At 41.5% G+C, this 17,523-nt stretch overlaps 1 protein-coding gene and 3 non-coding genes across 4 annotated transcripts in view; 2 read left to right on the top strand and 2 right to left on the bottom strand.

Moving 5' to 3' along the window:
* Positions 1-17,523, bottom strand: part of LOC100567968 (zinc finger protein 135) — a 59,705-nt gene that overhangs the window by 2,609 nt on the left and 39,573 nt on the right. The window contains exons 7-9 of the mRNA XM_062969305.1: positions 4,573-4,585; positions 3,616-4,470; positions 1,701-1,839 (exon numbers count right to left, since the gene is read on the bottom strand). Of these exons, the coding sequence (XP_062825375.1) occupies positions 1,701-1,839; positions 3,616-4,470; positions 4,573-4,585 (1,007 nt within the window). The remainder of the gene's footprint in view (positions 1-1,700; positions 1,840-3,615; positions 4,471-4,572; positions 4,586-17,523) is intronic.
* On the bottom strand, positions 9,150-9,221 carry trnam-cau (transfer RNA methionine (anticodon CAU)). The gene has a single exon. It is a non-coding gene; the product is annotated as a tRNA-Met (tRNA).
* Positions 12,163-12,234, top strand: trnam-cau (transfer RNA methionine (anticodon CAU)). The gene has a single exon. It is a non-coding gene; the product is annotated as a tRNA-Met (tRNA).
* trnag-ccc (transfer RNA glycine (anticodon CCC)) lies at positions 12,540-12,610 on the top strand. The gene has a single exon. It is a non-coding gene; the product is annotated as a tRNA-Gly (tRNA).

The raw sequence follows: 17,523 nt of genomic DNA on the forward strand, positions 1-17,523 counted from the left end.
GCACAAAAATAAAACAATCCAAAACAAAGAAATATTAGAAGAATTCCCATTGCTAGGATCAACGGGGCAGTGAAACCATTCCAGGTTTTGGATAGCTTTAAATGAGCAACCGAAGGGGGCATCTCCACTGTAAAATTAATGCAGCTTCTGTGAAGTTTGCAGGCATACCAACTTTATGAAGAGGCACTTTATTTTCAATGGACCCTTGTCAATTTTCAGAAGTGATGGCAATACTAAATATTTATTTGTCATAACTGGAAAGTTTCTGTATGGTTACACATCAATTGTACCTAGGATCATAAATCACACTTATCTCCCAAAATACCATAATAGAAAGGGCTTCAATTCTGTCCTCCATGCTGTTTAACATTTACATGAAACCACTGGGAGAGATCATCCAGAGTTTTGGAGTTTGGTATCAAATTTATGCGAATGACACCCAACCCTATTACTCCTTTCCACCAAAAGCCAAGGATGCTGTCCTGGTCCTGAATTGGTGCCTGTCATCAGTAATGGACTGGATGAGGGCTAACAATTTGAAATTAAATCCAGACAAGACAGAGGTATTCCTGATCACTCGTAAGGCGGACCAGGGTGTGGGATTACAGCCTGTGTTGGATGGGGTCACACTTCCCCTGAAGACACAGATGCATAGTCTGGGGGTGCTCCTGGACTCGGCTCTGACACTTTAACCACAGGTGTCGGCACCTTTGTACAATTAAAGTTTGTGCGCCAGCTGCGCCCATACCTTGGGATGCCAGATCTGGCCATGGTTGTCCACGCTTTAGTCACAACCCGCTTGGACTACTGCAATGCTCTCTATGTGGGGCTGCCTTTGAAGATAGTTCAGAAGCTGCAACCTGTTCAAAGATTGGCAGCCAGGTTACTAACTAGAGTGTATTGTGAGAGAACTACTTCATAGTGCGGCAGCTCCATTGGCTGCCAGTCTGCTTCCGGGCTAAATACAAAGTGCAGGTCATCTATCTATATATATTAAAGGGTAATGAAATTTCAGCCTAGGATAAAACAACAAAACTACACATCCCATAAACACTAAACTTGGCAGCACAACCCCTCATCCATGCCTCTAGGTTCATACAACAAAAGAAAAGGAAAATAAAGTCCTAATTAGAGGGAGAGGAATAATTGTTTTTATCCAATTGCTGCCAGTTAGAAGGCTAAGCCCTGGTCCACTTGGTCTCCTAGCAACCCACTCAGCCCAGGAGACAGGCAGAGTTAGGCCTCATTTAGGCCTCTTCCACACTGCCTATAAGATACAGATTATCTGATTTGAACTGGATTATATGGCAGTGTAGACTCAAGGCCCTTCCACACAGCTATACAACCCATTTATAATGGACTTAATGTCAGGGGAAAACCTTTACCCTTTACTTTAACTACCACCAATTCCTCAATACTTTATTTGTCATACCACCATACTTCGCCACAGCAATGCGTGGCCGGGCACAGCTAGTATATATATAAAAATGTAATGATCGTTTTACTATGGAGTAAACAACAACACCACTGAACCAAATCACACCAAATTTGGCAACAAAAGACATAGTCATTCAAAATATGCATTTCAATTAAAAAAAACCTAGAAAAATAGTACAAATTACTGGGTGGATGCTGTTTTCAATCTTGCACCTCAGTCTCCGTGTCTCCTCAATGACTGTTCAGAAACAATCAGCCCTTACCCGATGAGCTTCCATTTTCATCTTCCTCCACCCTCCAGAGTTTCTTTTTCCAGGAATTGGGTGGCAGGCTCTGGCCATCCTCTGAGGAATCTACAGCTCCTGCTGCTGCCTCCTTCATCAGCTGCTGTAATGCTGGAACCTGCAGTAAGAAAACTGTTCAGGACCCAAACTGCTTCTGGACATGTTCCCACTCAAACCACCTCTTAAACGCAGAACCCACTCACTATATCTAATCCCCCAATGAAACTGAGGGTGTGCCTAAACTAAAAAACAATGGAATCATTGATGGATTATTCCCAGGCTGGAAAAAATATTTTAATGTCCTGTAGCCCAGCAATGTCTGAAGAATAATTATATTGTGAAATAGAGCACAAGTGGGATGAATGCATCTCTATGGTGGTATAATAGCATGGATGTGATTTTGAGTGTGTCAGGAGCGACTTGAGAAACTGCAAGTCGCTTCTGGTGCTAGAGAATTGGCCACCTGCAAGGATATTGCCCAGGGGAATTCCCAGATGTTTTGATGTTTTACCATCCTTGTAGCAGGCGTCTCTCATGTCCCCGCATGGGAAGCTGGAGCTGACAGAGGGAGCTAATCCACACTCTCCCCAGATTTGAACCAGTAATCTTCAAGTCAGCAGGAGAACTTTCAGGTCAGCAGTTCTGCCGGCACAAGGGTTTAATCCATTCCATCTCCCAGGGTGATACATAATATTGACACATGCCAACACACATTTTGGTACCTGGTGGTGGTGCAGTGTGTTAAAGCGCTGAGTTGCTGAACTTGCAGACCAAAAGGTCCCAGGTTCAAATCCAGGGAGCGGAATGAGCACCCACTGTTAGTCCCAGCTCTTGCCAACCTAGCAGTTCGAAAACATGCCAATGTGAGCAGATAAATAGGTACCGCTCCAGCGGGAAGGTAACGGCGCTCCACACAGTCATGCCGGTCAAATGACCTTGGAGGTGTCTACGGACAACGCCGGCTCTTCGGCTTAGAAATGGAGATGCGCACCAACCCCCAGAGTCGGTCACGACTGGACTTAACGACAGGGGAAAACCTAACCTCAAATGATAGATCTGTTTCTCAGTATATTTGACCTGCTGATTCCAAAAATGGCACCAGTTTCCCCATTTCAGCTCCAGCTTTTGAGATACAGAACAGATGGCATACAGCAGTTGCTATCTGTTTGCTCATAGAAAATCCTCATAACTAGATCTGTTACAGTCTATCCAATGCAATTTTCTAAATTGCAGCATCCCAAATAACCCCAGCAACAGACCAAAAAACCAAAACACCAATAAAAAAGGGGTATTGTTTTGTTTTGGTGTCGGGCTGTGGCGCAGCTGGCTAGTAACTAGCTGCAATAAATCACTACTGACCATGACTACTGGTCATGAGTTCGAAGCCCGGGTCGGGTTACGCCCACGACCATTAAATAGCCCGGCTTGCTGTTGACCTATGCAGCCCCGAAAGACAGTTGCATCTGTCAAGTAGGGAAATTTAGGTACGCTTTATGCGGGAGGCTAATTTAACTAATTTACAACATCATAAAAACTGCCAGCAAAACACGAGGAAAGGAATGAGGAAGTACAGCCACTAGTGGACAGTGAAGCAACAGCTCCCCCTGTGGCCGGAATCGTGAAACTGGAAAAAAAATGTTAAATGCCTCTGTGTCTGTCCATATATGTTGTTTGTCTGTTGGCATTGAATGTTTGCCATATATGTGTTCATTGTAATCCGCCCTGAGTCCCCTTCGGGGTGAGAAGGGCGGAATATAAATACTGTAAATAATAAATAATAACACCCTTCGTCCTGACCTTAAATGTTGGGGAATCACAGTATTTCTGAATCAGACTTTGGGTTCTTGGGAAAGGAGTTTAGTGCCTTGGAAATAACAACCAATTAAGACATTACCTGCTCTTCCTGAACCATGTCTCCCTTTTGTTTTAGCAGGAAACCTTCTGCCAGGAGCACGGCTTGGACAGAGGTCTCCGGCCCCCGGGCTCTGACACAACTCTGCATTTCTTGAGGCAAGACGGTTAGAAACTGTTCCAGGATGAGCAGCTCCAGGATCTCCTCTTTCGAATACCTCTCAGTCCTCAACCACTGTTGGCAAAGCTCCCGTAACTGGCTGTAGACGCCCCTTGGCCCTTCTTTCTCTTGGTAGCAGAATTTCCGGAAGTGCTGCCGCTGTCTTTCCCTTGCAAGGGCTTGTCCATGCAAGATGGCTCCCTTGACCTTCTGGAAGTCTCTCCTATCTTGGGGACTAAGCCCATGAAAGGCCTCCTCGGCTTCTCCGCGGAGGGCCGGCTGCAGAAAGGTAGTCCACTTATCCTGAGGCCATCGGCATGCCAGTGCGACTTGTTCAAAGGCGGCCAGGAAGGACTTGGTGTTGTCCCATGGGCTGGACTCCTCTCTAAACTGAGCATGGCTTCGTCCTGTTTGAGATGTTTGCAGTGTCTTTAGAAATTCCTGCCATTGGGCTTCCCAGCGTTCCTGCAGTCCTTCCTCCGGTTCATATTTGACACGTTGTGGAGATGCTGCAGTTTGCGAATCTCCAGTACTCCCAGCATGTACCAGCTGAGTGGGTTTGGTGTCTTCCGTCTTGGCCCACAATACAATGCTGGGAGCATTTTTCTCCATGCTTTTCAGCTCCAGAATATGTGCTTCCTCCTTCTGTGCAGAGATATTCCCCTCCTCACTCAAGGTGTCCATCCCTTGGAGCTTTTCCATAGACACCTTCCTTTCCTCACTCAAGGTTTCCATTGTTCAGTCCAAAGAGAAGGCACAATATTCAGAATCTCTCTTTTTTTGGGGGAAAAAATCAGGCTTGCTTCAGGTGGAGTTGTTCCTAATGGTCAAACCACGTACCTTTTTCTCTAGTCTGTAAGGAAACATGAGAAGAAAGTGGGTTTCGCAAACAAGAAACGGTGGGTCACAGCAAGATAATAAATATATAATAATAATAAATATACAGTAGAGTCTCAATTATCCAACGTAAACGAGCCGGCAGAATGTTGGATAAGTGAATATGTTGGATAATAAGGAAGCATTAAGGAAAAGCCTATTAAAATCAAATTAGGTTATGATTTTACAAATTAACCACCAAAACATCATGTTATACAACAAATTTGACAGAAAAAGTAATTTAATACGCAGTACTGCTATGTAGTAATTACTGTATTTACGAATTTAGCACCAAAATATCACAATATATTGAAAACATTGACTACAAAAATGTGTTGGATAATTCAGAACGTTGGATAAGCGAGTGTTGGATAAGTGAGACTCTATTGTAATAATAATAACTTTATTTTTATATCCAGCCTCCATCTCCCCGAAGGGACTCAGGGCAGCTTACATGGGGACAAGCCTGCTTCTCTAAGTATATTAAGGTTTAGTAAAGGTAAAGGTTTCCCCCTGACGTTAAGTCCAGTCATGTTTGACTCTGGGGGTGGGTGCTCATCTCCATTTCTAAGCCGAAGAGCCGGCGTTTTCCATAGACACCTCCAAGGTCATGTGGTCGGCATGACTGCATGGAGCACCATTACCTTCCCTCCGGAGCGGTACCTATTGATCTACTCACATTGGCATGTTTTCAAACTGCTAGGTTGGCAGAAGCTGGAGCTAACACATCCCTTATCTGGAATTTCAAAATCTGAACTATTCCAAAACTGTCCGCATGAATGGCTCTAATGGTGACACCTTTGCTTTCTAATGATTCAATGTACAAAAACCTTGTTTCATGCACAAAACTATGACAATATTGCATTAACCTGCCTTCAAGCTATGTGTATAAGGCATATATTTTGTGCCAAAACTTGGGTCTCAAATCAAAGATATTTCATCATATAGGTAAAGATAAAGGCATCCGCCTGACATCAAGTCTAGTCGTGTCCGACTCTGGGGGTTGGGGCTCATATCCATTTCTAAGCCAAAGAACTGGCATTGTCCGTTGATACCTCCAAGGTCATGTGGCTGGTATGACTGCATGGAGCGCCGTTACCTAATCGCCGGAGTGGTACCTATTAATCTACTCACATTTGCATGTGCTAGATTGGCAGAAGCTGGGGCTAACAGTGGGAGCTCACTCCACTCCGCAGATTCAAACAGAAGACCTTTCAGACAGCAAGTTCAGCAGCTGAGCGGTTTAATCTGCTGTGCCACTAGGGTCTCCAACATGTAGGTATCTAATACAAATGTTCTAAAATCTGGGAGGGGGATACAAAACATTTATTTACTGTCCACTGAAATCCACAAGCATGTGGACAATTTCAACAGAAAGGAGGAAATCATGACATGAACAAAATCTGGCTACCAAAATTTTAAAAACTAAAATCTAAAATCAGGAGAGTAAATAAAGAACAACTCAGAAAAGGGGAGAATTCCAGACAGGAAACACTCAGGGCCAGTTAACACCTCCCAACAAAAGATTCCCCCAGGCAGGAAACAGCCAGGCTTTGAAGCTGCAAGGCCATTCAATGCTAATCAAGGTGGCCAATTGCAACATTCACACTGCCTCCAACAGACAAGAGTTCTTCCTCCCACCTGGAACATTCCACAGATATATAAACCCCACTTGCCTAGTTTCCAACAGACCTCACAACCTCTGAGGATGCCTGCCATAGATGTGGGCGAAACGTCAGAAGAGAATGCTTCTAGTACATGGCCATACAGTCCGGGAAACTCACAGCGACCCAAGGCTAAAGACTTTGTGAAACTACATCTCCCATGATTCCATAGCATTGAACCATGGCATTGAAAGAGGAGTCAAGCTGCATTCCTTCTACAGTGTGAATGCAACCTATGGCAATAATAAAAAGCACCTTGGGAGCCACAAGCTATTTTAGGCTCTTGAATGATTGAAATCAGAGCCAGCCTCTTTGCTTCCTATCTGCAAGCCTGCCTTGCATTATCTCCCCATGCAATCCCAGGACTCACTATATTTATGCCCTGTTCTATTCCATTAGATTACCTTAAATTATTACATAACAAAAATAAAATCCCTACCAGGCAACTCCAGATGTGCCTTTTCCTCCTGAATCTCTTTACAGCCAGACGAATTCTTTGCAAAAAGAAAAACAAAATCCATTTTTTTGTACAGTATTACCTTTAACTTCCGGTTCTCATTCGATGTCTTCATCCAGAGGGGAAGAGTGGCAGAAAGCCATTGGAAACAATGTATATAAATGAAACAACTTGGCGGGATCCTTTCCTTAAAAACAACAACAACAACAACAACAACACACACACACACACACACCTCTTTGCTGTAAAGAGAAAGTCCTCTTCTGGGGATTTCTGCCCCCATCTGGGAAAAGAGGCTTTTAACTATATTTATTTTACCTTTCGCAGAAATTCCTAGGCTGGAAGGCAGAGATTTGGGGGCTTGAATGCTGCAGGAAGAGGTGAGTTGAAAAGGCTATCCTTAAGCAAAGTTGCATGCAAATAGATAGGGAGACATTGCAAAAGACAGAATTTTTGGATGGGAAAAAATATGCAGGTTGAGCTTTCCTTGTCAGGTTCAAGATCTTAAATTGTCCAATGTGTGGCTGAGATGGAGACACCTTTGTTTTTTGATGCTGGTAGGTTGTTAGGAATTGTGGGAGTTGAAGTCGAAAACACCTGGAGGGCTGAAGTTTGCCCAGGCCTGATTTACAGTCAGCTATAGGTAACCACAGATTCAACCATCATTATCCCTTGAAGAGGACTTTCCTAACAAATAATAATAATAATAATAATGACAAAGTTCTGGAACACAACACACCAGACATCACAGTTGTGGAAAAGAAAAATGTTTGGATCATTGATGTTGCCATCCCAGGTGACAGTCGCATTGACGAAAAACATCAGGAAAAACTCAGCCACTATCAGGACCTCAAGATTGAACTTCAAAGACTCTGACAGAAACCAGTGCAGGTGGTCCCGGTGGTGATTGGCGCATTGGGTGCCGTGCCAAAAGATCTCAGCCGGCATTTGGAAACAATAGACATTGACAAAATCACGATCTGCCAACTGCAAAAGGCCACCCCACTGGGATCTGCGCACATCATCCGAAAATACATCACACAGTCCTAGAAACTTGGGAAGTGTTCGACTTGTGGTTTTGCGAAACGAAATCCAGCATATTTTTCTATTTTGTTTGCTGTGTCATAATAAAATAATAATAATAATAATAATAATAATAATAATAATAATAATAATAACAACAACAACTTTATTTTTATACCCCGCCTCTATCTCCCCAAAGGGGACTCAGGGCAGCTTACATGGTGCCAAGCCCGAATAAAAACAATAGCAATATAAAACACAATGATAGACAAGAGACATTCACAATTATAAAAATTTAAACATTACCCAATAAAAATAAATGACAAAAACTAACAAAAACATGGATTAAAATGGAGAGGTTGTAAAAGTAGACTGGGTAAAGTGCACCATATAAATATTGTAAACACGAGGTGACTGATACAGTGCTGCAAAGAGAGAAGAACAGTCACAGGGCAACCACATTACCATCCATCCTAGCTTGGCATGCTGAAAATATGACATTAAATTGGTAATTTCCTGGCCTCTCATTGGAAAGAGTTCTGTATGTTGTAAAGCTTCTAGTTTTGGTTGTTTGTTTTAAGAAACAAAACTACAAATAGATTTCCAGTGTTTCTTTCTAACAAACTTTCTACTTCGCTATAGGCAAGTTTCCTCTTTTCATCCCCAATGGGCTGGGTGTACATTCAAACTGGCTAAACTCTCTTTGGCTCTTTGAAGGGAAAATAAAAAGGCACTGGGCACTATCTAGGGCTCAGTTTCAGCTTCACCAGAAGCAACTTGCAGTATATTCTCAATTGACATGATAAAATAAAAATGTTTTGCAGGTTTGTTGTATGTCTTTCGGGCTGTGTGGCCATGTTCCAGAAGTATTCTCTCCTGACGTTTCGCCCACATCTATGGCAGGCATCCTCGGAGATTGTGAAGTATGGATAAACTTACAACCTCTGAGGATGCCTGCCATAGATGTGGGCAAAACATCAGGAGAGAATACTTCTGGAACATAGCCACACAGCCCGAAAGACATACAACAACCCTGTGATCCCAGCCATGAAAGCCTTCGACAACACAAAAATGTTTTGGTTTACAAGATTAGGAAACTTACACGATGCATCTACACCTCTCATGCAGCTGATGGAAATATTTTGTGCTAGAAAAAATCTGAAGGAAAACATCTTGTAGCGACTGAGAAATTAGAATAGCAAAGAAAAAATATATATAATGTGTGGCTGCCTGGATCAGAGCTGAAGCTTGTTGAGAAGAATGCATTAAGTTCTGGGCTTTTTGCCAGAAGGAGCAAAAGCTGTGTATATATTAAGCAAACAACACTCTTAGTTATGGCAAAAGCAAGAAGATTGTTCTGTAATGCTAGAGAGAAAAAGCAAAAGGCTGCAGCCATTTAGCAGAGGATGGTTTCGATCCATCGACCTCTGGGTTATGGGCCCAGCACGCTCCCGCTGCGCCACTCTGCTCCATAGAGAAGAAAGGACTTCTATAGCTTGTTGCTGTCTGAGAGCAACACCCAGCCATGACATCTTAAGACAACTACAGACTGAGAGACTATACTGTCTGAGGTCTCTGTGACACAATGGGTTAGCGACTCTGGATGTTAGCCAGAAGAATGGTGGTTGGATCCCATCCAACCCTTTTCCTTCATAGACAGAAGATATACGGTAAATTCCAAATTCAGTCATCCCCCCACTTTTGCAGTTTCGATTACTTGTGAATTTATGCTGTTGCCCATACATCCTGAGGTTGGGAGTGACATTTGAACATCCACATGACAGCTGTGTCTTCAGGAGATAATCAGGAAGCTTGTTTGGGATGCAGGTGTACATATGTTTCTATTTCACCCAATACCTTCTTTTATTTGCCTCCATGAAACAGACACTTGTAGTACACAAGAAAAGGAGCTGACCCCACATACCATTTTACTCACCCTATGGATTTGGCTCATCTTTCTCTGTTCCTTTGCTCAGGTGAAACAGACACTCATGGCATGCAGGTAAGAAAAACAGCATCCAGGATTCCCGGGCAAGTGAGGCATGGGAAAGGCTCCTCTGTCTCTTCCTCCCTGGAACCACAGCAGAGAATGCCTTGGTGGCAGTCCATTCCTCCCAAGATACTTACATTTTCCCATTTTTGCTGTTGAACTAAATCCACAACTCTTGTGAAAGTGGAGGTATGGTTGCATTTAAAAGCATCCCATCTTTGTTAACAGGTTAGGAACCAAAGCATTGTTTCAGAAAATAGAAGTCAAAATGTTATGTTGCGTCTTTGCTTTGGTGCAGAACTTGCTGACCGGAAAGTTGGTAGTTCGAATCCATGGGACGAAGTGAGCTCCCTTTGTTAGCTCTAACTTCTGTCAACCTAGCAGTTCGAAAACATGCAAATGTGGGTAGATCAATAGGTACTGCTCTGGTGGGAAGGTAACGGCACTCTATGCTGGATTAGATATGGAGATAAGCACCAACTCCCAGAGTTGGACTTGACTAAACTTAATGTCAAGAGGAAACTTTTACCTACTTTAAGTTTTATTTTAATTTCTTTATGAGGTCAATTGCTGAAAAAAATTGAGGGTTAATTCATTATGCTCTGCACATGTGGGTTCTTTTTGTGTGTGTCTTCAGCTGTCTTGAAAGACTTCCTGGTCCTCACCTTAATCTGAGCCCAAAGGAGTATTATTCCCACTCCTGGACCTGAAATAGTAGCAGCAATTTTGTATTAACCTCTTTCTCACCCCCAAATGAAACTGGACATGGCCATTTGACCATGTTCAAATTCAGGATCTTCAGGTTATGAGAATGACGTGCTGCCTGTTGCACCAAGTTGGGTGACAGGGAAAGGGACCTTTCTGTGTCTTTTCTCTGCAGATCCAATCCAGGCCTGACTGCAAATGATACCTTGGCAGGACATTGATCCTGGGAGGAAGCCAAACCCCTTCTCTGGCCATGAATCAAACCCGGGCCATGATGGTGAGAGCGCCAAATCCTGACCAGTAGACCACCAAGGAGAAGGACAACCAGGAAAACTCTGAAAACTAAATTCTCAACTTGATTACTCCATGCCATCTGTATAAAGTCTTCTGCAGTCCTGATGCCTAGTAAACAACAATCCCAAGATAAAGCAGAAATAAATTGTTCAATACATTGTCTGGTAACATCAAGTACTAATAATGATCAAACCCATTTCAAAGAGCACCAGACTTCTTAGGTTCCTGCCAGACAGGCCCTATATCCCAGGATCTGATCCCAGGTTTTCTGCTTTAAACTGGATTATATGAGTCCACACTGCCAGATAATCTGGGATAAACAGAAAATCCGGGATCAGATCCTGGGACATAGGGCCTATCTGGAAAGGCCCGTAGTCTGTTCTCCTTTTCTCCTTGATTTGATGCTGTCTTTTGTTTGGAGCTGTTCATGGTGCTGAATCCCTCTCTTCCACAATAGGTTTAATTTCCTGGAGAGTTCCTTTAAAAACCCACTAAACCATAAGTTTGCTAACTGGTTTGCTAACAGTCATCAATTGGCAAGAATTGAAAGCAAATACAGTAGAGTCTCACTAATCCACGCTAAACTGGCCGGCAGAAGATTGGATAAGCGAATAGCTTGGATAATAAGGAGGGATTAAGAAAAAACCTATTAAACATCAAAATAGGTTATGATTTTACAAATTAAGCACCAAAACATCATGTTATACAATAAATTTGACAGAAAAAGTAGTTCAATACACAGTAATGTTATGTTGTAATTACTGTATTTATGAATTTAGCACCAAAATATCACGATATATTGAAAACATTGACTACAAAAATGGCTTGGATAATCCAGAAGCTTGGATAAGTGAAGCTTGGATAAAGGAGACTCTACTGTAAGTAAATAAATGAATAGAATCCCTGGGCAGAAACAAACCACCCTCCTCCTTACCATCTGTCTCCTCATTAGTCTGATCTTGTGAACTGTTGTTGACTTCCTCTCAACTCACCAAATGCTCTACATATAACTACCAACATATTCTATGAAATTTATATTGTTCAACAGAAGGACATAGACCTCAAGGTGTGTTTGAAACACAAGGAGAACAGGAACAAGTAAATATTTATAATTTTGATCTTTCATCTAATTGGGTGGGAAGTCAACAAGCGTGGGATTTGAACCCATGTGTGCTCAATGGATTAGCAATCCAGTATTTTTATTTGGTCACCTTGCCAGGAGCATAAGGCACCTACAATCATTCCTTGATGGCCATAAACTATGATACCCCTACTTGAGAACAACCATAGCCCTGAACAATTGAACCACAAGGAATGGGAGAGTTCTCCATCTGTGAATAAATTGCTCAGAGGTTTTGTGCAGAGATGTTGCTTTATGACAAATGAGCTGACAAGCCATAGCAATTCCTTTTCCCTCACTGAGCAGAGTGGCGCAGAGGGAGCGTGCTGGGCCCATAACCCAGAGGTCGATGGATCGAAACCATCCTCTGCTAAGTGATTGCAGCATTTTCCTTGTGCTTCCAGCATCCCAAACAACAAAAGGAGAACTTTTTGTTGCTGGAAGAACTATTTATGCTATTTGACAAAGACGTGCACTTATGGATCCCTGATTCCCTATGCTTCCCATAAATCATATTTTGTTTGGAAGTGCTGTTACTTTTGCCTCCAGCTTCCCATTAGATGGAAGGAAAATCTTTGCCTTTCCAAATCCGCATCCCTGATGAAATTATTCATTTCCTGCCAGCTTTGGTTTTCTTGCAAAGTTTGCCTATAGGAAAAGACAAGGCCTACATCAGCTGCACCAGTGGTGTAGAGGCATCATGCGAGGTTCCCAATCTTGTGACCCGGGTTCGAGTCCCGGCTGGTGCACACTGCCTCCTTATTTTTGGCTTTCCAAGAGCTATCCTAAATCTACAAGATTCATAACAGAGTGACTTGGAGGTCTCTCCTTCATAAGGTTGCCATAATTTAAAGTCAGCTGAATGGCAATTAGCAGCAGCAACAAGACCTCTTTACAGTCAATGGCATGACAATTACCAGTTTAATATATATTTTTTGATGTTGCTCAATAAGAATATATGGTTGTTCTAGGACATTTGTCCTTCTTTTTTTCTTAATAAATTTTTATTACATTCCTGTTCACTCTGTTACAAAAGAAAGAAAAACCTTTACAATTCGTATCATTAATTCTTTTCCTTCTCCATTTCTTTATGGTCCCACCAGAGCCTCATTTCTTCTGGTGTGGGTTGGTTTCCATCTTCTCTCCTTAATGTTTCTTCAATAAATTTCTTCCATATACAGTAGAGTCTCACTTATCCAACATAAATGGGCTGAAAGAACATTGGATAAACGAAAATGTTGGATAATAAGAAGGGATTAAGGAAAAGCCTTTTAAACATCAAATTATGTTATGATTTTACAAATTAAGCACCAAAACATCATGTTTTACAACAAATCGACAGAAAAAGCAGTTCAATACATGGTAATGTTATGTAGTAATTACTGTATTTATGAATTTAGCACCAAAACATTGCAATGTATTGAAAATATTTACTACAAAAACAATGACTACTAAAAGGCAGACTGTGTTGGATAATCCAGAATGTTGGATAAGCGAGATTCTACTGTACTTTCAAAATCATTTTTTTCCTTAGGCCTTTTTAAACATTTAAATTACATGTTAATTTATCATTTATTGCTAATTTCCAGATTTCTTTTTGCCATTCTTCTACTTTAATTTCCACCTCTCCTTTCCAATTTCTTGCTATTAATAACCTTGCAGCCGTTAATAACATTGTTATCGAATTCTTTGCATTTTCTTTCAATTCGTCTGTTTTATAAATAGATAATAGTATAATCGTGGGGTTTATATTGATTTTTTTTTCTTCATAATACTTTCTATCTCTACTATAACCTTTTCCCAAAACCTATGTACATACAGTAGAGTCTCACTTATCCAAGCTAAATGGGCCGGCAGAACCTTGGATAAGCGAATAGCTTGGATAATAAGGAAGAATTAAGGAAAAGCCTATTAAACATCAAATTAGGTTATGATTTTACAAATTAAGCACCAAAACATCATGTTATACAACTAATTTGACAGAAAAAGTAGTTCAATATGCAATAATGTTATGTTGTAATTACTGTGTTTACGAATGTAGCACCAAAATATCACGATATATTGAAAACATGGACTACAAAAATGCATTGGATATTCCAGAACCTTGGATAAGTGAGTCTTGGATAAGTGAGACTCTACTGTATTTACGTTCCCACCACATTTGAATGTACATCCCCCTTTCTTGACAACCCCTTGACAACATTTTTCTGAGCAGCTCTTGTCCATATTATGTATCTTTGTTGGGGTCAAATACCATTTCCATGCCATCTTTTAGTAGTTTTCTTTTATTCTAATTGATAGATTTTTGAGGTGTCTTGCTCTCCATAATTTTTCCCAATTTCTTTCTCCTATTTTTATTCCCAGTTCTTCTTTAGCTAATCACCTTCAAGAAAAGGCAATGACCAGCTATCCTAGGACAGGAAGGAACTGGCTGAGTTGAGGGACCTTCATGGAATGAATTCAACATTCCAGAAAGGTCTCATTCTGTTTTCCACGGCAACTGAAAAAGACTATAGCCACTAACACAGGTGAATTTCAGTACACCAGGATTAAGGTTATGTGGCCCAGCATGTTCCCACTGATCTCTTCTACTAGGTGAGTCAACGGGAACGCCTGTGGTTTGCCACCCTGTTTGCCAGGAGCAATGCCCAAAGGACAACTCTGCTCAAGAGGCATACATTGAGGTGAATGAGTGAGTTTGGGATCCTTTTGCAATTTGCTGCTGAATTCAAAAGACTTCTTTCCCATAAGATTCTCAGTCCATTATTATTATTATTATTTGAAACACAACAAGATGAGTCCACAGCAGACACTCTACTGACTGTTGTACTGGATCACATGCCAGACACTTCCCAAGTGTCTAGGACTGTGTGATGTATCGGTGAATAATGTGTGCAGATCCCAGTAAGGTGACCTTCTGCAGCTGGCAGGTGGGGATTTTGTCAGCGCCGATTGCGTTTAAGTGCAGGCCAAGGTCTTTGGGCACTGCACCCAATGTGCCGATCACCACTGGGACCACCTTGACTGGCTTGTGCCAGAGTATTATTATTATTATTATTATGATTAAATAATAAAAATAATAAAATAATAGTAATAATAATAACTATATACAACAATTTTATATATATATATATATATATATATATATATATATATATATATATAATTTATTTCAAATATTTCTATCCCGCCCTTCTCACCCGAAGGGACTCAGGGCGGCGTACAATTGGCAACAATTCAATGCCGATACATCATTAAAAACAACAACATATAAAAATATATTACAACCAATTAAATACAGTATAAAATATAAAACATAAAACATATGCTTAAAATCCGTTCGTCCAATATCCTCCAACTTTATATAATAATATAATCATCATCATTATCGTCATCATTATTTATTTATTTATTTATTTACAGCATTTATATTCCGCCCTTCTCTCCCCGAAGGGGACTCAGGGCGGATCACATTACACATATAGGCAAACATTCAATGCCTTTTAACATAGAACAAAGACAAACAAACATAGGCTCCGAGCGGGCCTCGAACTCATGACCTCTTGGTCAGAGTGATTCATTGCAGTGATTCATTGCAGCTGCTCTCCAGCCTGCGCCACAGCCCGAGCCCATCATCACCATTGATCATATCCTCAGTTGCTGTAAGAAAATCGCACAGACTGACTACAAACAGAGGCACAACTATGTGGCCCAAATGATTCATTGGAACTTATGCCTCAAGTACCACCTCCCAGCAGTAAAGAACTGGTGGGATCACAAACCTGCAAAAGTATTGGAAAATGAGCACACAAAGATACTGTGGGACTTCTGAATCCAGACTGACAAAGTTCTGTAACACAACACACCAGACATCACAGTTGTAGAAAAGAAAAAGGTTTGGATCATTGATGTCGCCATCCCAGGTGACAGTCGGATTGACGAAAAACAACAGGAAAAACTCAGTCGCTATCAGGACCTCAAGATTGAACTTCAAAGACTCTGGCAGAAACCAGTGCAGGTGGTCCTGGTGGTTATAGGCACATTGGGTGCCCTGCCAAAAGATCTCAGCCGGCATTTGGAAACAATAGACATTGACAAAATTACGATCTGCCAACTGCAAAAGGCCACCCTACTGGGATCTGCACGCATCATCCGAAAATACATCACACAGTCCTAGACACTTGGGAAGTGTTCAACTTGTGATTTTGTGAAACGAAATCCAGCATATCTATCTCGTTTGCTGTGTCATACAATAATAATAATAATAATACCTTTATTTTTATATCCCGTCTCCATCTCCCCGAAGGGACTCGGGGCAGCTCACATGGGGACAAGACCGATCAACACAGTTAAAATATAGCATGGGATTCATAAAAACAACATCATAATACAACAAAATGGGCAACACACAAAATAACACAGTATTCTCAACCACGACTACACCATCATCATTACTGTTATTAATATTGGCCACAATTGGGCATCACCATGTACATTGCATTGCTTTACACATACTGAACACAGCTGATGAACTCTCCCAAGGGCATTGTCCAATGTATTGTGATGACATTGGATGCTACTGATGCACATCCCTAGCCAGTTCCCCATTGGTCCCCTTAATGTATCAGTTACTTTAGGTATCCTGTATAGTAATACTATGGCAACCTGTTGTCAAAGGCTTTCATGGCCGGGATCACAGGGTTGTTGTATGTTTTCCGGGCTATATGGCAGTGTTCCAGAAGTACTCTCTCCTGATGTTTCGCCCACATCTATGGCAGGCATCCTCAGAGGTTGTAAGGTACCTTACAACCTTACAACCTCTGAGGATGCCTGCCATAGATGTGGGCAAAATGTCAGGAGAGAATACTTCTGGAACATGGCCATATAGTCTGGAAAACATACAACAACACTATGGCAACCCATTGCTGAATTCAAAAGTGTTGAACTGGCACAAGTCTATTTCCTGCAGACGGAAGTCCACTTATGAAACTGTAAGTCTCTTAATGAATTCTAGGCATCACTATCCTACTACTAGATTGCAAAAATATCAGATTCTAGACATGTTTTCAGAATTTTCCCCTTTTCAATGGAGGGAGAGGAGGGCTATCCCCATCTGCTGTGGTTATGTGAGTATCCAAATGGGCCACATTAAACACACTTGATTATCTGGCCAACATACGATATTGTTCTTTAATAAGAGAACCTGGAAACCAAGCAATGTTTCTCTGTCTGAAAAATCAAGCAGAATTGAGTCAATTAATTAAAAATTATTACAGTATTTATATTCCGCCCTTCTCACCCCGAAGGGGACTCAGGGCGGATTACAATGAACACATATATGGCAAACATTCAATGCCAACAGACAAACAACATACATTAGAGAGACTCAGAGGCATTTTAAACATTTTTCCAGTTTCACAATTCCGGCCACAGGGGGAGCTGTTGCTTCACCGTCCAGTAGTGGTTGTACTTCCTCATTCCTTTCCTCGTGTTTTGCTGGCAGTTTTATGGTGTTGTAAATTAGCCTCCTGCATAAAGAGTCCCTAAATTTCCCTAATTGACAGGTGCAACTGTCTTTCGGGGCTGCATAGGTCAACAGCAAGCCGGAGCTATTAATGGTTGGAGGCTTAACCCGACCCGGGCTTTGAACTCATGACCTCTC

The sequence above is a fragment of the Anolis carolinensis genome, chromosome 2, assembly GCF_035594765.1.
Source record: "Anolis carolinensis isolate JA03-04 chromosome 2, rAnoCar3.1.pri, whole genome shotgun sequence".
Taxonomy (NCBI): domain Eukaryota; kingdom Metazoa; phylum Chordata; class Lepidosauria; order Squamata; family Dactyloidae; genus Anolis; species Anolis carolinensis.